This window comes from Aethalodelphis obliquidens, unplaced genomic scaffold (genome assembly GCF_003676395.1).
Source record: "Aethalodelphis obliquidens isolate GAN/ISIS:26980383/991018 unplaced genomic scaffold, ASM367639v1 scaffold13, whole genome shotgun sequence".
Taxonomy (NCBI): domain Eukaryota; kingdom Metazoa; phylum Chordata; class Mammalia; order Artiodactyla; family Delphinidae; genus Aethalodelphis; species Aethalodelphis obliquidens.
The window spans coordinates 4664277-4688094 of record NW_020837957.1 but is presented as its reverse complement, the minus strand read 5'-3'; the positions used below and the strand labels follow the sequence as shown (position 1 = coordinate 4688094).

The 23818-nt window shown below is 37.0% G+C and overlaps 1 protein-coding gene across 1 annotated transcript in view; it reads left to right on the top strand.

Moving 5' to 3' along the window:
- The window catches only part of CUNH1orf141 (chromosome unknown C1orf141 homolog), a 37004-nt gene that overhangs the window by 5341 nt on the left and 7845 nt on the right, over positions 1–23818 (top strand). The window contains 2 exon segments of the mRNA XM_027114520.1: positions 10164–10276; positions 17202–17273. Coding sequence (XP_026970321.1) covers positions 10164–10276; positions 17202–17273 — 185 coding nt within the window.

The following is a 23818-nucleotide window of genomic DNA, read 5'->3' as shown; positions in this document are numbered from 1 at the left end:
AGCCCGCACACCGCAACAAAGAGTAGCCCCCGCTCGCTGCAACTAGGGAAAGCCCGCATGCAGCAACAAAGACCCAACACAGCCAAAACTGAATAAATAAATAAATAAGATAGTAATGAGTTACACGAGCCATGTTTACATATGGCAATCATATGTAATTGGCAATCATTTTGACGATAAAATCCTAGGTAAAGTGTGACTTATAATAGGTAGGTGGGTTGGGGAGGGACAGGAGCAGAAAGGAGAAGGAGACATTTAAGTAAGTGAAAACAGAGATTCATGCCTTGCTTGCTGCTACCCACACAACTTCTCCCTTACCTGGGCACAGGTTCTTTAAAGGCCCCACGAGGATTCTGGGCAGGTAACAGCCCTGCCTCCTCTAGCTCTCTGTGGCGAGAGCTTCACTTCTGGGCTGGATGGTTCCTCTTCCCTCCAGCTGGAAGAGGACTCCCACTTATTGCTCATACCTGGAGAAACCTGAGACTCTCCCGCAAAGCTTCTCAGCAGTGGCTGCTCACTTCAGAGTATTTGGAAAATGCACTGAGCCCTGCCCTAGAGATTGTGATTTAACTAGTAGGGAAGAGTCTGGGCATAGGTAATTTTTCAGAGCACCCCGGATGGTTCTAATATACAACTAGAGGTTTGAGAACCATTTCTGGAGGCCTCTTCATTTCTCACTCCCTCAGCTGCCATGTGAGACCCTCTCATGACAGCTTGTTTACCACTGATCACTGCAAAAGAATCTTCTCTCACTGCCTGATACTACCTGAGTCCCAAATAGCCTGACCTTCATAGGTGCTGCAAGAACCCACACTCACTGAAATGAGTAAAGAGAAACCACAGGTCATTTAAGGGGACTCACATGAAGGATAGAGATGAAGCCAAACAATCAGAACAGGTACCTGACTCCTAACGAGGCAGACTTATGGGAGGAAACAGAAGAGAACTTTAGAAAATATCTCTCTTAAGGACAGTAAACAGGAGAAAAGGGTATTTGAAAAATAATAGACATTTTTGAATCAAAAACTGAGTAGGGAAATTAAAAATAGAATACAGATGAAGACTGAATTGGTAATCTAGAAGATCAAATAAAGGCACAATCTTATAAAAACACCAAAAAATGGAAATCAGAAGAGAGACATGTAGATACATTCAGGATACTCAGTATGAAAATATATATTTAATACATAAAGCAGGAGAGTAAGAAACAGATGGTGAGGAAATAATCAAAGAAATATAAGAAAAAAGTGCCCTTTGTTTAAGACAGACTTGAATCTTCAAATCAAAAGTGTTACTAAGTGCTAGACTTATGGTAAAATTACCCAATTCCAAAGGCACAGGAAAAAAGCAGTTAATTACAAAGGAAAGGATAGCAAATCAGTTTCATATGTCTCATCTGCATCTCTGAGGCTAGAAAATAGTAAGCCATTTTCAACTTCTAACAAAATGGCAATCCAGGAATCTGCTATTCGGATGAATCATCATTTATATTTGAGAACAAAAGAAAGACAAGTTTTTGGACATGAAAGACTTTAGAATGTAAACTGCTTATTTATTCTTTCTGAGGGACTTGGAGAAATAGTTTTATCCAAATTTAAATTAAATATGAATAAAATAAAGATCCAAACTGGGTATCTTTATTACACAAAAATGCATTTGAAATTTTCCCATGGTGTCTGAATGAAATTCTGGACTTCCATCTCAAAGTGGCTGTTCTATAAAAACATAAAACATTCCAAAGATTACCATGTAAGTGGTCCATAAGAGATTTCAAGTTGGGAAGAGGCAGCTTTAGCTCAACCCCCATCCTCCCATCTGAGCTGTACTTTTCTCTGGGTTTCTTCCTTTGTTTGCCAGTGCCACTTCAATGGTCCATCCCAGACACATGCAGCAGCCTTCCTTTAATTCCAGCCCATGCAGCACAAATCAAGGCCTTTACTTGTATTCCCTTTAAGTCAACTGCAACAGGATGTAATTTCACAGGGAATTTTTCTAACTATAATACAAAAAAAGTGGGAGAGGGAAAAGGATGAATTTTTAAACATTCGAGCAGCCCCAAACCAATACAACTTACAAAAAACAGATTTATAAATTTATGCTAGTGAACTAACCTACCAAATTTATAACTCCAGTTCCATTCCTCATATTGTATGAAAACCCAGTGCTGGGCTTCCCTGGTGGCACAGTGGTTGAGAGTCCACCTGCCGATGCAGGGGACACGGGTTCGTGCCCCGGTCTGTGAAGATCCCACAATGCTATGAGATTAGATATCAATTACAGGAAAAAAATCTGTAAAAAAAACAAATACATGGAGGCTAAACAATACACTACTTAATAACCAAGAGATCATTGAAGACATCAAAGAGGAAATAAAAAAATACCTAGAAACAAATGACAATAAAAACACGACGACCCAAAACCTATGGGATGCAGCAAAAGCAGTTCTAAGAGGGAAGTTTATAGCAATACAATCCGACCTCAAGAAACAAGAAACATCTCAAATAAACAACTTAACCTTACACCTAAAGCAATTAGAGAAAGAAGAACAAAAAACCCCAAAGTTAGCAGAAGGAAAGAAATCATAAAGATCAGATTAGAAATAAATGAAAAAGAAATGAAGGAAACAATAGGAAAGATCAATAAAACTAAAAGCTGGTTCTTTGAGAAGATAAACAAAATTGATAAACCATTAGCCAGACTCATCAAGAAAAAAAGGGAGAAGACTCAAAACAACAGAATTAGAAATGAAAAAGGAGAAGAAACAACTGACACTGCAGAAATACAAAGGATCATGAGAGATTACTGCAAGCAACTGTAGGCCAATAAAATGGATAACCTGGAAGAAATGGACAAATTCTTAGAAAAGTACAAACTTCCAAGACTGAACCAGGAAGAAATAGAAAATATAAACAGACTGAACCAGGAAGAAATAGAAAATATAAACAGACCAGTCATAAGTACTGAAATTGAGACTGCGATTAAAAATCTTCCAACAAAAAAAAAGCCAAGGACCAGATGGCTTCACAGGCGAATTCTACCAAACATTTAGAGAAGAGATAACACCTATCCTTCTTAAAGTCTTCCAAAATATAGCGGCGGGAGGAACACTCCCCAACTCATTCTACCAGGCCACCATCACCCTGATACCAAAACCAGACAAAGATGTCACAAAGAAAGAAAACTACAGGCCAATATCACTGATGAACATAGATGCAAAAATCCTCAACAAAATACTAGCAAACAGAACCCAACAGCACATTAAAAGGAGCATACACCATGACAAAGTGGGGTTTATCCCAGGAATGCAAGGATTCTTCAATATATGCAAATCAACCAATGTGATACACCATCTTAACAAATTGAAGGAGAAAAACCATATGATCATCACAATAGATGCAGAAAAAGCTTTTGACAAAATTCACACCCACTTATGATAAAACCCCACAGAAAGTAGGCATAGAGGGAACTTACCTCAACATAATAAAGGCCATATATGACAAACCCACAGCCAACATCATTCTCAATGGTGAAAAACTGAAACCATTTCCTCTAAGATCAGGAACAAGACAAAGTTGCCCACTCTCACCACTATTATTCAACATAGTTTTGGAAGTTTTAGCCATAGCAATCAGACAAGGAAAAGAAATAAAAGGAATCCAAATCAGAAAAGAAGTAAAGCTGTCACTGTTTGCAGATGACATGATACTATACATAGAGAACCCTAAAGATGCTACCAGAAAACTACTAGAGCTAATCAATGAATGTGGTAAAGGAGCAGGATACAAAATTATTGCACAGAATTCTCTTGCATTCCTATATACTAATGATGAAAAATCTAAAAGAGAAATTAAGGAAACACTCCCATTTACCATTGCAACAAAAAGAATAAAATACCAGGAATAAACCTACTTAAGGAGACAAAAGACCTGTATGCAGTAAACTATAAGACACTGATGAAAGGAATTAAAGATGATACAAACAGATGGAGAGATATACCATTCTTGGATTGGAAGAATCAACATTGTGAAAATTACTACCCAAAGCAATTTACAGATTCAATGCAATCCCTATCAAACTACCAGTGGCATTTTTCGCAGAACTAGAACAAAAAAATTTCACAATTTGTATGGAAACACAAAAGACCCTGAATAGCCAAAGCAATCTTGAGAAAGAAAAACAGAGCTGGAAGAATCAGGCTCCTGGACTTCAAACGATACTACAAAGCTACAGGAATCAAGACAGTATGGTACTGGCACAAAAAAAGGAATATAGATCAATGGAATAGGATAGAAAGCCCCGAGATTAAACCCACACACATATGGTCACCTTATTTTTGATAAAGCAGGCGAGAATATACAATGGAGAAAAGACAGCCTCTTTTCTGGTAAAACTGGACAGCTACATGTAAAAGAATGAAGTTAGGGACTTCCCTGGTGGCACTGTGGTTGAGAGTCTGCCTGCCAATGCAGGGGACATGGGTTAGATCCCTGGTCTAGGAAGATCCCACATGCCGCGGAGCAACTAAGCCCATGTGCCACAACTACTGAGCCTGCTCTCTAGAGCCCGCGAGCCACAGCTTCTGAACCCACGTGCCACAACTACTGAAGTCCTCACGCCTAGAGCCCATGCCCCACAACAAGAGAAGCCAGTGCAATGAGAAGCCCGTGCGCCACAACAAAGAGTAGCCCCACTTGCGGCAACTGGAGAAAGCCTGCGCGCAGCAACAAAGACCCAAAGCAGCCAAAAATAAATAAATAAAAATTAAAAAAAAAAGAATGAAGTTAGAAAACTCCCTAACACCATACACAAAAATAAACTCAAAATGGATTAAAGGCCTAGATGTTAGGCCAGACACTATAAAACTCTTAGAGGAAAACATAGGCAGAACAGTCTATGACATAAATCACAGCAAGATCCTTTTTGACCCACCTCCTAGAGAAATGGAAATAAACAAATGGGACCCAATGAAACTTAAAAGCTTTTGCACAGCAAAGGAAACTGTAAACAAGACGAAAAGACAACCCTCAGAATGGGAGAAAATATTTGCTAATGAAGCAGCTGACAAAGGATTAATCTCTAAATTTTACAAGCAGCTCATGCAGCTCAATATCAAAAAAACAAACAACCCGATCCAAAAATGGGCAGAAGACCTAAATAGACATTTCTCCAAAGAAGATATACAGATTGCCAACAAATGCGTGAAAGGATGCTCAATATCACTAATCATTAGAGAAATGCAAATCAAAACTACAATGAGGTATCACCTCACATCAGTCAGAATGGCCATCATCAAAAAATCTACAAACAATAAATGCTGGAGAGGGTGTGGAGAAAAGGGAACCCTCTTTCACTGTTGGTGGGAATGTAAATTGATACAGCCACTATGGAGAACAGTATGGAAGTTCCTTAAAAAACTGAAAATAGAACTACCATATGACCCAGCAATCCCATTACTGGGCATATGCCCTGAGAAAACCATAATTCAAAAAGAGTCATGTACCACAATGTTCATTGCAGCACTATTTACAATAGGCAGGACATGGAAGCAACCTAAGTGTCCATCATTGGATGAATGGATAAAGAAGATGTGGCACATATATACAATGGACTATTACTCAGCCATAAAGAGAAATGAAATTGAGTTATTTGTAGTGAGGTTGATGGATGTAGAGACTGTCACAGTGTGAAGTAAGTCATAAAGGGAAAAACAAATGCCACATGCTAACACATATATATGGATTCTAGAGAAAAATAAAGGTTCTGAAGAGCCTAGGGGCAGAACAGGTATAAAGACGCAGACATAGAGAATAGACTTGAGTACACAGGGAGGGGGAAGGGTAAGCTGGGACGAAGTGAGAGTGGCATGGACATATATACACTATCAAATATAAAATAGAAAGCTAGTGGGAAGCAGCTGCATAGCACAGGGAGATCAGCTTGGTGCTTTGTGACCACCTAGAGGACTGGGATAGAGAGGATGGGAGGGAGATGCAAAATTGAGGAGATATAGGGATATATGTATATGTATAGCTGATTCACTTTGTTATAAAGCAGAAACCAACACACCACTGTAAAGCAATTATACTTCAATAAAAATGTAAAAAAAAAAAGCTGTCATCTCCCAGTACTTCCACCAGACTTTGGCTTTCCTCTCATAAGCACACTGAATCTTTAAGAACATTTTGCAAAATTAGCATGTTTAAGACCTCCCCAAAGAATGTTAAAATGACCATAATTTACGAAATTGAAGAGAAGAAACAGACAACATAAAGGCACAATATTAGTAATGAGAAAGGAGCTATGACGATGGACGTAGAAGAAATTAAAATAATTATAATGAGTACTTCATATAACTGAGCTGCTTTGAAACATGAGTCTGTTAGTGGATAATCTGGGAAAATGTGAATGGTGAAAATAGAATCAAGAAGAAAAAGAAAATGTAACTAAATCAATAACTAGAAAATTTTGAGAAATTGTCAAAGAACTGTCTTTTACAAAAGCAGTGTCTTGGATTTCCCTGGTGGTGCAGTGGTTAAGAATCTGCCTGCCAATGCAGGGGACACGGGTTCAAGCCCTGGTCCGGGAAGATGCTGCAGAGCAACTAAGCCCGTGTGCCACAACTACTGAGCCTGGGCTCTAGAGCCCGCGAGCCACAACTACTGAGCCCACGTTCCACAACTACTGAAGCCCACGTGCCTAGAGCCCATGCTCCACAACAAGAGAAGCCACTGCAATGAGATGCCTGCACACCGCAACGAAGAGTAACCCCCACTCACCACAACTAGAGAAAGCCCATGCGCAGCAAGGAAGACCCAACACAGCCAAAAATAAATGAAATAAAATAATTTATTAAGAAAAAACAAGAAAAAGCAGAGTCTTGAAGCTGTGTCAGGGTGACTACAACGTTTCAAAGAAGTATTTAAATGGTTTCTGAGCATAGAGATGGAATAGTTCCAATTCTTTTTATAAAGATAGCTTTGAACCTCAAGTCTGACCACAAGAATATAAAACCATTGCAGTATCTCGCTTATAAATATAGATTTTTTTAAAATCTAAAATAAAAATATTAGCTTAACTGTTTCACTGCCTTTCTCAACTTGGGAACATAAAACATAAAGCAGTTTTATGTTTATTTCTCCAATTTCACTCTGATCATTTTTGGTTATTAAAAGTCTGACCAGTTTAGTATTTTGATCCTACGTTTTAGTTGTGGTTTCCCCTTCCCCCATATCAGCCAGTTTAGTGACCTGAAATGAAAAGGGGTATGGCCAGTAATTTGATTCTTCCTGTCCTGACCTGTAAGTGGGAGATGAGTGTGGTCTTCCTCTAGCGCACCTCCTCTTCTTCCCTCTTTTAATCTTTTTTTTTCTTCTGGTATGGGATCATTGGTGTGCTAGAGCCAGCTCCCAACAATTTGTTAGAGCTGATTGTTGAATCTTCAGGGATTTTGTTAGATGGTTATTAAACACAGTCATTATTTAAATTAAATATGTAAGCTAAAAATTCAGTGACATACTAAAAAAGATAAAACTCATCACCTCCTAATTATTTTATTACATTTCACTATTATCTAATGTTTTTTGTTTGTTTGTTTGTTATTTGAAAGCCCAGTGTTTGATTTTATTTCATCCAACAGAAGGTTCTATTTGTGGTACTGAACAGACGGTGGGGATTAGGGCTGAGAGGGGGCAGAAAAAGGAAAAAAAAGCCACATCCACTACCACGCATAGGTTTTCCCCAGAATTGCCGCGTGGGGATGAATGAGTGATTCTGGAATTTATCACCTTCTCTCTCCTCCCTTCCTCTGGCTTCCGCTGGGTCTCGATAATGCCCATGTCTTCAACAGGCGGTCCCAAGGCGCGGGGCAGTGGGGAGATCCCTGGGGCAAAAGGCGTCACCCGGCGGCTGCAGTGAGCAGCAGGTGCCTATCTAACGTAAATAATTCTTGTAACAACCCCAAGAGGTAAATAGTACCTTCAGTTGGCATATGAGGGACTGAGATTCAGAGAAACTCAATATTCTGCAGAAGTTTACATAGAGTTTAGATGCAAAGTATGGTCTAACCTCAAAGCCCATGCTCTTTGGTTCACTGTAAGGAAATCCATATCTGAACATCTCTATATATTCTGCAAATGTATTTGAAAAAATACCTTAGTAAGATAAGGATAAAAAAATCATCTCCTTAACAAGACTAAATAGCCAACAACATTAGGGTGGAATCTTTGACACATTCCCATTTAAATTAGAAACAGAGGGATGCCCGTTCTCACTAGTATGCCAAACTATTCTGGAAGTACTTGCCAATGATATTAAATAACAACATAATATACAAATTTAAATGTTTTGAAAGGAACAGATAAATTATTTTATGAAGATTAAATGATTGTTTATTGAAAAACCTAAAGAGAATAAACTGAAAACTCATTGGAAATTGTAAGATTATAAGAGAGTTCAATCAAAATTTACCAAAACAATTCATACATTCAACAAATATTTATTGTACGTGTACTATGTGCCAGTCACTGTTCTAGGTGCTAGGAATACAACAGTGACTAAAACAAAGACCCTGCCCTCAATTTGCATTCTAGGATAAGGTGGAGAGACAGATAACAAATAAACAAGCAAATGAATGTATAATATACATTCACTAGTGATAAATGCTATGAAGAAAAATATAGTAAATTAACGGAATTAAGATTGATTCCCATAATTTACTATATTAGATGAGAGGGGGCACAAAAAGACCTTTCTGAAGAGATGGAAATTTGAGTAAAGACTTATGAAATACATCTCTTATGATTTAAGTGAGTAAACCTTGCAATACCTAGGGGAAGAATATTACAGGCAGAGGGGAGAGCAAGGGCCAAGGTACTTACGTGGGAGCATAAGTTCCTTTCCTTAAGCCAAACAGCCAAAAAACTCACTCTGCTTCCATGTGGAGGAGAGGGGTAAAGGGACGCACAGAGAGAGGCCTGGAGGGGCATTCAATGGAAGCTCCTCTACTTGGAAATACAAGAATTGGGAGGAAAGTTTCTGTCTTACAATGAGAATTGTGAATTTCATTTCAGTGTGACAGGAAACGGTTGGAGGGAAATGAGAGTCTCATTTATATTTTACAGGTGCCACCATGGTTGCATTGGGAAAATACTGCTGGGCACAAGAGTGATAGCAGAGAGAGCAGATAGAAGAAGACGAGGGATGTAGAGAAGTAGTTCAGATGAGAGATGAAGGGGCCTTGGACTAGGGTAGATGTGATGAGGAAAGAAGTGGTTGGATTTGGAATGTATTTCAAAGAAAGGTCCAATGAGATGTGCTGAGATATCGGGAACGAGATATGGGGAACGAGAGAAATAAAAGTCAAAGATGATTGCAGAGTTTTTGGCCTAAGCCTCTGGCTGAATGGAAATGAGAAAACCTGGGGAAGGAACAGATTGGAAAGGAAGTGGAAGCAAACATTTGGTTTTGAATATGTTTGAAATTCCCATGATATATCTAACTGCAGAAATCATGTAGCAGTGGGATATGTAAATCTGGAGCTCAGGGAAGAGTTTGGGGTCTGTACTATAAATCTGGAGGACATCAACCTATAGATAATAAAAAGTGGGAGACTGGATGACATAAACTAAAGGTGAGTGTCTGAGATCTGAGTCATAGCATTTAGAGGTCAGAAATATCATAAATTATATAATTATTATAATTACATACCCTCAATAGTCAGTTAAAGAATTTAGTGGAGAAAAATTTCTGTTTACAGTAAATGGATTCTGTGATCCTATCTGGTATACTATTCTGGAATCTGAGCTGACCCTAACTGCATAAACCACCACTATGACTAGGCTTGGCAATGTCCCCAGTATCTCATTTAACAAATTTCCAATGTATTTTTCTAAAAGGGTTAATTAGCTTGTGAACAATAGTTTCCTGAGTGCCCTCAATTCTATGACAACAGCACTTTTCTCTCTCTGTTTCCAGTGATTACCACTAATTTTTTAGCTCCTGCTTAATCAGTCCCAATCTTTTACACTTTGTACTATAATATATTAAAACAATAACATTCAAATCTGTATAACTGGGACTTGCCCACATTTCTCCAAATTTATTTTTTAGATTAGTTTTGTACATTTTCTGATTATTTTAATTTAGATTAATTTTATTTCTTTCAGATATGTCTCCTTCAAAAATATGCCTGAACCTAAAAAGAGTGATTTTGAAAAGTCAAATTTAAGACCACACTTTGTACCAACAAAAATAAAAATTCAAGAAATCAAGTCAATAGGTAATGCTTTGTATATTTATCTCTGTTTTGATGTATTAATGAAGTTCTTTTATTAAATACTTTATTATTTATTAATGTTTGTCTTATAAGTTCTTATAATTCGATGTTTCTGTTGAAAGCATTTGCTTGAAAGCCTATGGGTTATAACTGAAGTGTGAAAGATGTCAGTGAGCTATAAAGAAGAATTTCCTAAGAGAAAGAGATGATAAATGTCAGAATAGACATTTGTACAATTCACAAATTAAGAATATATTTTTATGTTTACTTTTCTGGAAAGAAAATCTCTGGATTTCCTTTCAGCTCAATCCTGAGTTTTCTTGTAATTGTTTTAAAAAAATCATTCAAGCTTGTACATCTTACTTAGTAGAAATTTACTTTACAGGGACTGTAAAGGAACTCACTTTCCTAGAAACTTCAGGAATCTGTGAGCTAGGAAACAGCGTTATAGATCCTCAGAAAATTTGAGTGTTTTATGTTGTCTTTGTTTTTCTTTCCCTGGCATTATCAAAAAACCCATCTAATTGTGTCATGCTCATCAACAACCCTGACTGAGGCTCCTTGAATCCACATTGCCCCATATTGCCTCATTTCTGTGACACTTCGTAATCTAATTCCTCAAAAGATTTGTTTACATATACTGTCTCTACTCCCTCAACATTTTTTTTTTTTTTTTTTTGCGGTACGTGGGCCTCTCACTGTTGTGGCCTCTCCCGTTGCGGAGCACAGGCTCCGGACGCGCAGGCTCAGTGGCCATGGCTCACGGGCCTAGCCACTCTGTGGCATGTGGGATTTTCCCGGACCGCGCCGCGAACCCGTGTACCCTGCATCGGCAGGTGGACTCCCAACCACTGCGCCACCAGGGAAGCCCACTCTGTCAACTTTTGTTTAAACTTCAACCTACTCCAAATTGGTCTTGCCTCCACCATTCTACTGAAGTTACACTGATTAAGAGTACCAGTGATCTCCATGTTGCTAAATCCAAAGGATATTTTTCTGCCACCTCTCAGTCCCACTATAGTTAGTTGATCACTCCCTTCTGCTTAAAACTCTGTTTTTCTGCTATCTCACCCTTTCTCAGTCTCTCTTTTTAATTTCTCTTCTTCATCCTTAAAATACTGTATTTGCTCAGAGCTCAATCCTGAGCCTGCCTCTGCTTCTACATTCTGTCTCCTTGGGTGATCTAATCCAGTCTTACAGATTAGATCACCCAACTGTATTTTAAATCTCTATGGTTTAAAATACCGTAGAGATACCGTTAAATCCTTCATTTATAACTCAATCCAGACTAATCCTCTGAAGGGCAGGTACCTACACTGAACTACCTATTTGATATCTCCACTCAAACTTCTCATTACATCTTAAACCTAATATCCAGAACTGGTCTCATGATTCCCTATCCTAGCCATCCTCTCAAACTTTCTCTCCCATCCCCTCCCCACAACAGCATTCCATTCTCAATACATTGGACCAATTTACTCCAACTGGCTCAAGTCTAAAACCTAGAAGCAATCCTTGATCTCTTCTTTCCCTCCTCCCCAAAGTTCAATATGTCAACAAGCTCTTTTCATTCTAACTCATCTTGAATTAATCTATTTTCACCATGTCTGCTGTCACCACCCTAATCCAAATCATCATCATCTTTGTGTGTCAACTATAGTAGCTTGCCGACAGGTATTTCTTCTTTCATTCTTGCCCTCTTTATAATCACTTTCCTTTTTTATTAAACCATTTAAAATTATGAAATAACATACATTATGAAAAGTGAATATAGCATAAAATGTACAGTATAATAACCAATTATTAAAAAAAATACCTATATAACCATATTGCACATCAAGAAATAGAGCATTGCCAACATCACCACTTGACCTTTCCCAAATCACCTCTCCCTTCCTTGTCCCTGGGAGTTACTACTGTCCTGATTTCTGTGGTAATCACTTCCTTACTTTTCTTTACATTTTTACCATCTATTATTTGCATCTCTAAAGAATATTGTTTAGTTTGCTTGCTTTTCACTGTATATGAATGTAATCATGCTGTATGCATTCATTTTTTTTTTTTTCTTAGCATTGTTTGTAAGATTCACTCATATTGTGCTGTGGAGGTGTAGTTGCTTCATTTTCATTGCTGTTAAGTATTCCATTGCATGAATATATCACGCTTTGTACTACTCTTGAAATTTGGGGTTTTTAGTTTGTCAGTCATTGCAATGCTGAAATGAATATTTTTGTTTAGGCATCCTGCTGCATCTGTGTAAAAGTTTCTTGAGAGTGTATATCCAGCATTTACATTACCGGGGATGCTTATCTTCAACTATAATAGATAATGTCAACTTTCCAAAGTGTTTTTACCAATTTATGCTCCCATCAGATTTGTGAGGGTTCTTTTTGTTCTGCTTCCTAACACTTGGAATTGTCAGTTTTCCATTTTAGCAATCTACTGGGTATATAATAGTATATCATTATGTTTTAATTTGCATTTCTGTGATTACTAATAGGTTTGAGAACTTTTTCATAGACTATTGACAAATTGGATTTATACTTTTGGAAATCATCCAAGTTTTACCTTATTTTAAAATTAGTTTTTTATCCTTTTCTTGTTGATTTTTAAATATATTCTTTTTACTAGTTCTTTGTTGGTTTGGCGTGTTGTGAATATCTTCCCCTTTTCTATGGGTTTTCTTTTCACTCTCTTTATGGTGTCTTTTTGATGAACAAAAATTCTTCCACTTTAATAAGGTCAAATATACCAAATCTTTTCTTATTTGATAAGTACTTTTTGTACCATATCTAAGAAATCTTTTCCTACTCTGTGGTCATGAATATCTTTTTCTATTTATCTTGCAAAAGATTTTAGTTCTTCTTTTTACCTTTAGGTCTAAAGGCTACCTGGAATTACATTTTGAGTGAGGTAAGAGTCAAGTTTAGTTTTTGTTCATGTGAATACCCAGCTATCCCAGTGTGGTATTAAAAAGGCTATTCTTGGGCTTCCCTGGTGGTGTAGTGGTTGGGAGTCTGCCTGCTGATGCAGGGGACACAGGTTCGTGCCACGGTCCGGGAAGGTCCCACATGCCGCGGAGCGGCTGGGCCCGTGAGCCATGGCCGCTGAGCCTGCGCGTCTGGAGCCTGTGCTCCGCAACGGGAGAGGCCACAACAGTGGGAGCCACGTATCCAAAAAAAAAAAAAAAAAAAAAAAAAGGCTATTCTTTCCCTAATACTCTGGGCTCTTTGTTCTGGAGTTCTTATTATGTTTCATTATATTATTTATCCATTTCAATATCAATACCAAACAACATTAATTTCTGTGGCTTAAAATAACCCTTGATATCTGGTAAAGCAAGTCTTCCCACCTTGTTCTTCAAGAGTATCATGGTTATTTTCTGTTTTCCATTATGATTTCTTCTTCTGACACATTGGTTATTTGGAAGTTTATGTCTTAATTCAAAATATATTAGGCTTTTCTAATTAGCTTTTGGCTATAAATTTTTAGCACAATTACATTGTAGTTTGAGGATGTAATCCATAGAATTTCAGTCCTATGTAATTAGTTAACACTTGTATTTTCACCCAGTATATGGTCGATTGTTGTAAATGTTCAGTATGTGCTTGAAAATAAAGTATATTCTGCAGCTGTTGGGTGCAATGTTCTACATATGTCTTTTAGGTCAAATTTCTTCATTGTTTTTCAACTCTTCTATATCCTTTTTTATTTTTCTGCTTGCTTATTCTGTCAATTGCTGAGAAATTTCAGACTCATTTATTTTTTCCTTGTAGAATTATCAAATTTTGCTTTACAGATCTTTAATATAGTTTAGGCTGTGTTATTAATTGCATAAAATTTTAGAATTATTATATATTTCTAGTGAATTGAACCCTTTTTCATTACAAAGTGATTGTTTTATTATCCAGTATTACTGTAGTTACCCCAGCTTTCTTTTGGCTAACATTTACATGGTATATCTTTTTCCATCATCTTGTTGCCACATTTCTGTAACATTATGATCTCTTACATAAGAGTCTTATCTCTTGTAAACATCAAATTGTTAGATTTTTAAATCTACTCTGTAATCTTTGTCTTTGAAATGGAGCATTTAGTCCATTTATACTTAATGTAACTACTTATATCTTTGGATTTAAATCTGCCATCTTATTTTGTTCTTTCTCTCCTGTTGATTCTGTGTTTCTTCTTCTGTCCTCTTATGTCTTATTTAGGATTGACTTTTTAAATTTTAAACTTTTCCCCTTTACTAATTTGGTAGTCATGCATTCTGTTTCTATTCTTTAAATGATTACCCTAGAAATTACAATATTCATCCTTTCAAAATATATTGTTACCCTCCTTCTGGACAATAAAGGAATCCTAGAACATGTTAATTATTTTCCTGCTGTACTGAGTTTTATGTTATCACTAAAGTCCAAAGTCTTACCTAAATATCATCTAAATCAGCTATGGTGAGACTCAAGGTATGATTGATCCTGAGGCAAAATTCCTCTCCAGCTTGAACCTGTGGAATCAAACAAATTATGTGCTTCCAAAATACAGTTGGGACAGGAATAAGATAGACATTCTCATTCCAAAAGGGAGAAATAGGAAAGAAGAATGGAGTAATGGGTCCCAAGGAAGTTTAAAACCTACTAAGACAAACGTCATGAGATCTTAAGGCTCAAGGATAATCCTCTTTGGCTTGATGCTCTGCCTTCCTGACCCACTGGGGCAGAGGTCCTGCTCTCACAACTCTGCTGAGTGGGGGGGGGTCACATCTCCCCCACTTCCCCACTGGGACTCTGCTAGGCCAGGATTTCATCCCCAGGACTATCTAGTGAGAGTGTTGGCCCACCCCCAAGGGCTCCATAGGCAGAAACTGAGGCAGTGGCCTCTGATTTTGATACTGAGGCAGGCCTGATGATCTTTGAGTCACCTTCATGGTCATTCTTCCCTTGTCTTGAGGAATAGCATGTTTGCAGTGCATAGCTCTGTGGTCCTATCCTGTAAAACCCAAGAAGTCCGACAGCCTTCCTTCATTTTATCCTGTCTCTATCCCCTTCACTTCAAACTGGCAGTGTCTCTCCTGGGATGGCTGATTAGGTCCATGTTTCACACCCATACCAATCTCCTTATCTCCTTATCAAATGGTCAGTGCACCACAGCCTTAGTGTTCTCTTTTGAACGTGCTTTCTCAGTTATTGTAATACGAGAATTTTCTAAATTCTTAAGTTCTGGTTCCATTTTGCTTAACGATTTTGTCTTCAATTCATTTCTCCCGTCTTGCATTTTTACTACAAGCAGTCAGGAGAAATCAAGCCTCTTCTTTAACACTTTGCTTAGAAATCTCAGCTAACTATCCAATTTCATCACTCACAAGTTCTACCTTCTACAACAAAACCAGAACACAAACACAAGTCAGCCAAGTTCTTTGCCACTTTATAACAAGGATCACCTTTGCTCCATTGTCCAATAGCATGTTCCCCATTTCTGTCTGAGACCTCATCAGAATGGCCTTTACCATCCGTATTTCTACCAACATTTCTGCATATGGTTATTCATGTATTCTCAGTGAAAATGAAAGCTTCCTCAATGGCTCTCCTCTTTCTTTCTGAGTTCTCACCAGAATTGCCTTTAAAATCTCTTCATGGCCATATTAGCTTTTTCTAGCATGCACCTCACAACTCTTTCGGCCTCTACCCACTACCCAGTTCCAAAGGTTCTTTTATATTTTTAGGTATTTGTTACAGCAGCACCCCACCTCTCAGTCCCAATTTCTCTCTTATTCAGGCTGCTATAACAAAGTACTATAAACTGGGTGGCTTAAACAACAAATATTTATTTCTCACAGTTCTCACTGGAGGCTGGAAGCCTGAGATCAGTAGGATCAGGTTCTGTTGAGAGTCTTCTTCTTCGTTTGCAGACAGCCACCTTCTTACTTTATTCTCACATGGCGGAGAGAGCATTATTCTCATCATGGACGTTCTACCCTTATCACCTCATCTAAACCTAATTATCTCCCCAAAGCCCAACTCCCAAAACCACCACATTGAAAATTAGAGCTTCAACATATGAATTGTGGGAGAGACACAAACATTCAATCCCTAGCAACTACCCTATCTAAATTATACCTCCCTCTCATGCTGTCCCTCACCAAAATCTGTCTATGTCTGTCACGGCATGCATCTCAATTTATAATTGTTCACTCCTTTGTTTCTTTACTTAATTCTTTTCTGTACTATCCAATAAAATGTGTGCATCATTGGGCAGAAATCACAATTCCAGAGTCCAACACCAGGCACTGGCCTGGCACATTGCAGGTGATCAACAAATAACTGTTGATTGAAGGAATACCAGATGTAAGTTTGTTACATCTATTATCTCATTTAATTCTTACAGCATCCCTGTTACATAAGTACTATTATTTCCACTTAACAGATGGGGAAGCTAAAGCTCAGTGGGGTTAAATGATTTTCCTAAAGCTACATAACTCACAAACAGAAAAGTAGTTTTTGGTCCCAGGCTACCTACATCCAAAGTCTGCATGCTTGACCATACATTATACCTACTTAAAAAAAAAAATCCATTAAATGATAATACAAATTAGTAAAACTCATAATTGGAGATGGGGGATTCAGGATTAGAGGAATCTTTCTCTTTTCAAAGGAATTAATGAGAAGATTTATTTGACTATCAAGTATGATTCTGTTTTATTTAGAAATCTTTTTTTCTAAGAAAATACAGCTTTATTGTACAATAGTAATTGAATGTTATATTCTGTTAATAGAAATTCTTTTTAAAAGCAAATTATTCTAGAATATATTTAGCTCTAACAAACTACATTTCTAAAAAGTTTACAAGTAGAGAAAATGGTTTGTTGAGTTAAATTAGAAGTAGTCTAACAGTATAGAAATATCATTTATGTTTGGATTTCTTTCTTTAGAGCCAGTAGAAGAATATCTAAAATCAAGATCTATTAGATCTTTTCATTATCTTAAGGATACAACTGAGGTAGGTTTAATTTGCATGCTTACAATTATTTAATAGAAATCCAGATTATCCCTAATAGTTTTATATATTTTTCTACAAATCCCAAATTTAAATGAATTTTAGGATTCAGAAGCATAAAATTTTAAAGTGATTTCGTCTCTGACATTATGCAAAACTTTATATATGGCAATAACAGAGAAAATAATATGTTATCTGTTGGACAGGCAATACAGTGGAAATTATTTATTGAATGTTATCATAAAGTTACCAAAGTCAGTTAAGACAGGGCCTCATAGAAAATTATATGTGCATAATTTAAATATTTTATTTTAATTTAGAATATAAAAATATACATCCATTTGTTAATCTTTTGATGTGTAGCCAAGACCTTTTTTTTTTTTTTTTTTGCGGTACGCGGGTCTCTCACTGTTGTGGCCTCTCCCGTTGCGGAGCACAGGCTCCGGACGTGCAGGCTCAGCGGCCACGGCTCACGGGCCCAGCCGCTCCGCGGCACGTGGGATCTTCCCAGACCGTGGCACGAACCCGTTTACCCTGCATCGGCAGGCGGACTCTCAACCACTGCGCCACCAGGGAAGCCAAAAGACCGTTTTGGTTATAGTTATTTAACTCACATAATTACAATAACAATGATTATAACAGGTTTAGCACCAATACTATTGGAAACATTTTTTAAAAATTTATTTTCTTGAAGTATAGTTGATTTACAATGTTGTGTTCATTTCTGCTGTATAGCAAAATGAGTCAGTTATACATATATATACATTCTTTCATATTCTTTTGCATTATGGTTTATCACAGGATATTGAATATAGTTCTCAGTACTATGCAGTAGGACCTTGTTGTTTATCCATTCTACATATAATAGTTTGCATCTGCTAATCCTAAACTCCTAATCCATCCCTCCCCCACACCTCTCCCTCTTGGCAACCCCAAGTCTGTTCTCTATGTCTGTAGCACCAGAACTATTGACTCTTGCTAACAACCTGAGCAGAGGTACATGGGCATCCTGAAAAGTGACCAACCAGCCTTGACCATTGAGCATGCCTGGATATTATTCAGGAGGTTTTATCTAGGAGACTAGAGAGAGAAATTAATACAGAGAATCAGCAAAGGGAAGTCATTTAAGAGAGTCTCTTAGGTGTTAATTTACTTCTTCTTATTATTATATTTATTTATTTATTTTTTAAACACAAAAGGCAATTTATTGGCTCATGTACATGAAATGTCCAGGGCTGTCTAGCTTCAGGCATAGCTGGATCCAGGGGCTGATATGATGCCATCATGGGTCAGTCTTCATCTCTCAACAATGGTTTCCTGCCTTGGTTTTCCACTCTGTGGCAAGATGGCAGCTGAAGTGCTGGACCTCCTTCCCCTCTTCTCAGCAGGCTCTTTCTTTCTTTCTTTTTTAACATCTTTATTGGAGTATAATTGTTTTACAGTGGTGTGTTAGTTTCTGGTTTAGAACAAAGTGAATCAGCTATACATATACATATATCCTCATACCTCCTCCCTCTTGCGGCTCCCTCCCACCCTCCCTATCCCACCCCTCTAGGTGATCACAAAGCACCAAGCTGATCTCCCTGTGCTATGTGGCTGCTTCCCACTAGCTATTTTATATTTGGTAGTACTCGTAAGTCCATGACACTCTCTCACTTAATTTACTTATTATTAACCCTGTTTATTGCTAATCTGGAGAATGAAACATGAAGAAATACATACTTTGCACCATAATTAATAACATGTTATCATTTTATTGCAAATTTATACCTTTTATACTTTTAAAAAATATTGACAAAATACACTGTCTGGCTTATTAGTTTTATCCTCATCTACATGTTTTATATAGGTTTGTGTTTAATAAAAATCTCCCAAGAAATATAAATATATTGTAACTTCATCATAAGATTACTCATCATAATAAATTTACTAGCATCTTATATAAAACATTTTAATTTTTAGAAAACAAATTAAAATATACATATGCCTTTTTAAATTAAATAATATAGAAAGGCTAATAAGAACACAAAGCCCTTGCACCCATTCTTCCTGTTCTAATTTCCTCTTTTCAGAAGCAACCATGTTTAACCTTTTGGGGTTTCAATTCCTCTTATGATTAACTCTATAATTCTAAAGAATGAGCTTCTACTGCTAATTTTTTATTTATCAACTTTAAGCATTATCTACTGCATAATCAAAAACAAAGATTTGAATTAGTTTATTTACACTACATCTCACCTCTCTCCCTCTTTCCTCTTCTGTATCTTTTTTTTTTTTGGCTGTACGCGGGCTTCTCACTGTTGTGGCCTCTCCCATTGTGGAGCACAGGCTCCAGACGCACAGGCTCAGCGGCCATGGCTCACGGGCCCAGCCGCTCCGCGGCATGTGGGATCCCTCCGGACCGGGCCACGAACCCGTGTCCCCTGCATCAGCAGGCGGACTCTCAACCACTGTGCCACCAGGGAAGCCCCCTCTTCTGTATCTTTGATAGTTACTTTTCTGCTTCTTCTGTTTTAACATTGAAATAATATATCTAAATACTTTTTTCTTTCCTATCAACTTTAATCACTAACTCCTGATTCCTCTTTACTTAAGATGAAAGAACTTAACAGTTTTAGCCTTTCCTCCACATCTTCTTCCCTAGGTCAAGTATATCTTTATTTTTACACTTTTGAGGTCAGTGATTATACTCACTTTGAAACTCTGATTAAGCCTTTATGTTTTGTCTGTAGATTAATTCTAAAGCTAAAAACGCTTTAAACAGCATTTATATTATTACATTTTTGTAAATAATTGTTTATTGTAGAACAAAGTAGTGTGCTAGGACTATGTTTCTTCTCAAGGGGTGCAGTGTAAAAACAATAGGCTCTCTTTTCTTATTCTCCATCAGTTACTAAAAAATAATGCCATATACTAATTTCCCTTATATTTACATCTTGACTGTCTTGTGTACTTTTTCTGGAGTTCCTAGTTGCCTTTCTTTTTTCTTGTGGTGAATGATAATAATAGCAAACATCTATGTAGTACGTGAGTGTGCCAAGCACTGTTCAAATGCACATATATGCATATATATGCATTCTTCTTTTCCTGCCTTCTTTTGGATAATTTGAATATTTTTTAACATTTTAATTTATTGACTTTTAGCTGTACCTCTTTGTGTTTGGATTTTTTAGTGGTATCTTTAGGGATTAAAATATACATCATCAACTTTTCAAAGCCTACTTAGAGTAAAATTGTACTATTTCACATAAAGATTTAGAAGCCTTTAAATTGTATGAATCCATTTACTAACCCTGTCTTTCATAATATAGTTTTCATGTATTACTATAAACCCCATAAGACAATATCATAATTTTTGCTTTCAACACTCCTATATGTTTTAAAGAAAGTAACAGAGTAAAAAAACAACCAAATACAACCAGATCTGATGCTCTTCAGTACTTCCTGAAGATATATTTCCATCTGGTATCATTTCCCTTTATCCTGAAGAACTCCCTCAAGTATATTTTGTAGTGAAGGTCTGCTGGCAACAAATTCTCTGTTTTCTTTTACCTGAAAGTGTCTTAAGGATATTCTGAAGGAAATTTTTGCTTGACACAAAACTTTGGCTGATAATTGTTTTTTCTTTCAGCATATTGATGATGTTCCAACATCTACTGGCCTTCACAGTTCTGACCGCCATAGTTTCTGATGAGAAATCAGGGGTATTTTGAATTGTTCCCCTGTGTGTATAACTTGTTTTCCTCTGGCTGCTTAAAGATGTTTTCCTCATACTTGGTTTTCAGCAGTTTGATTATGTGCTTAAGCATGGTGTTCTTCTTAATTATCCTGCTTAGGGTTCATTAAGCTTCTGGAATTTATAAATTTATGTCTTTCATCAAATTAAGATCATATTTCATCTCACTACTATTTATTTAAATATTTTTCTACCCCATTCTACCTTTCCTGTCCTTCTGGGATTCTTGTTACACATATATCAGACTTTTCTTTTTTGAGTTCAGCAAGTATTTATTGAGTTCCTATAGCAGCCAGCCTCCTGTCCAGAGACTTGTGGCCTGAGATCACAGGGTAGGTGAGCAGGCTCAGACTTTTCATTATTGTTTTCTCACAGGGACACATATGTCTCTGAATCCCTCTAAAAAACAAAAATTCTCCTCTCTTTTTTCATATTGGGTAACTTCTATTGGTTTCTATTAAAGTTCCCTGACTCTTTACTCTGATGTCTCCATTCTGTTTTAAAGTCAACCAGTGAGTTTTTTTACTTCAGGTATTATATATTTTCGGTTCTAGAATTTCCATTTTTTAAAATAGTTTCTATTTCTCTAAGATTTCCTTTTTTCTCATTCACTGTGAACATATTTTACTTTTTTCATTGAGCATAATTATAATAGCTGCCATAAAATCTGATAATTCCAACATCTGGGTCATTTCAAGGTTGGTTTTGATTGATAGCCTTCTCTGTTGAGACTAGGTTTCATTTTCCTGGTCTTTGTATGTTAAGTTGGATTTATCCTGGACACCACAACTGTTATAATGTGGAGACTCCAGAGTCTGTTATATTCCTACAAAGAGTAATGATGTTACTGTTTAGTAGTCAGCTAACTTGGTTGGGCTCAAAATATACTCTGTCTCTATAGAAGCAGCTCAAATTTCAGTTCAGTTGTTATATCCTTAGCTGCACTGCTTGCGGTTTTCCCTAAACATGCATCGTTCATGAGTCAGCAAGAGACTTGGACAGGGTTTATACATAAAAGATGGGGCTATCATCTTTGGCACTCTTCTTTCTATCATTCCCTTCTCATTTCCCAGAAGTTTTGGTCAGCCTGAACTTTTTCCTCTGGTTCTTCTGGCCAGAAAGAACTTAAGTTTTCTATCAGAGTTTTAGATGTCCTATACTTTGGCCTGCCTTCAAACTAAAAGCCATAAAAATAAAAACTTCACTCTACGCAAGTCAGTAATTCCAAGTTTCAATGCTTTTTCTTTGTCACCTGCTTTTGTTCATTCTCCAGGACCTTCAGGCAACTTGTGTGTGTGTGTATGTGTTTGTGTTTTCTAGAGTATTTTGTCTAGAGTTTATAGTTTTTATCTGAGAGAGAGTGGCTCTGATAGAGGCTTACTCAGCCATATTGAAAAAGAATTTTCCAGAGTTTTTACTACTTCCTTTATTTTTTCCTACTGCATTGCTCAATATTTCCTAAACATCTATAAATAATAGTGATGATAGGTGTCACTATTGTCATGCCACACACTCGTGTATTGTCATTAACCATAATATTAGTTATTGGTTTTATACGGGTATAATTTTTTAAATTTTGCTAAGATATTCTTTATCATATTAAGAAAGTATTCTCTTTAGTTTTATTACAGTTCTTATCAATGATGGTTACTGAATTTATCAAATGTATTTTAAATATTACAGCTATTAAAATAATTACATTATTTTTCTCCTTTGATCTATTGGGACATAAATTATAATAACTTAGAACTATTAGGAGCTTTTAATTTCTTTTATTTTTTTTTGCGGTATGCAGGCCTCTCACTGTTGTGGCCTCTCCCGTTGCGGAGCACAGGCTCCGGACGCGCAGGCTCAGTGGCCGTGGCTCACGGGCCCAGCCACTCTGAGGCATGTGGGATCTTCCCGGACCGGGACACGAACCCGTGTCCCCTGCATCAGCAGGCAGACTCTCAACCACTGCTCCACCAGGGAAGCCCAGGAGCTTTTAATTTCTTGATAATTTTGTTTGGCCATTACAAATTGTTCCATTAGTACAGTGTTGAGTAGTATTTTATTTTGAATTTGTGAAATCACCTGAAGTCATATGTGAAATTAGCTTGTAGGCTTCTTCTGGTGCATTATCTTTCCAGACTTTGGTGTCAAGACTATGTCAGCTATGAAAAGAACTGAAAAGTCTTTGTTGTTATTTATTTTTTAATTTAACTGATATTATATTGCCTAAGAATTGTTTGTTGCATAAAAATTTGAAAGAACCTATGTATAAATCTATTTGGGCTGGGTTACTTTTTTAAAGGTAGTTATTTGAAACTTCTTTACATTTCTTTTAAGAATTATTGGTATGCTCAAATTTTCTACTTCTTCTCAAGTCAATTTTGGCCATTTTTCTTTACATTAAAGTTTATCTGTTTGACTCTGAAGACATCGATAGTCTATCCCTCTCACAACCACCCTTCTTGACTATTGAAACTTACCCTTTATACACTACAAATGATAAATGCTCCCCTGCCCCACCTGGCTTTGAATATGCTGTTGATTGTCTTATGAATACCCTGGACGTATGTTGTTGGCCTCTCCTGATATGTTCTTATCTCCAAATCCCAGCATTAAGTTCTTCCTCACTGATGAAATGTTTCCTGTCTATTCCAGCCCTCTCTTCTAAACTCCTCCTCGTTTAAAGATTGTATTGATTGGTTTGGTTCTTAGTGATATTATCTTATTACATTATTTGCCAATGACTCATGTATGCTAATCATATATATTTAGAATGTGAATTCTTTATGGCCTGGATTTTTGTCATATTTAAAATTTTTATCTCA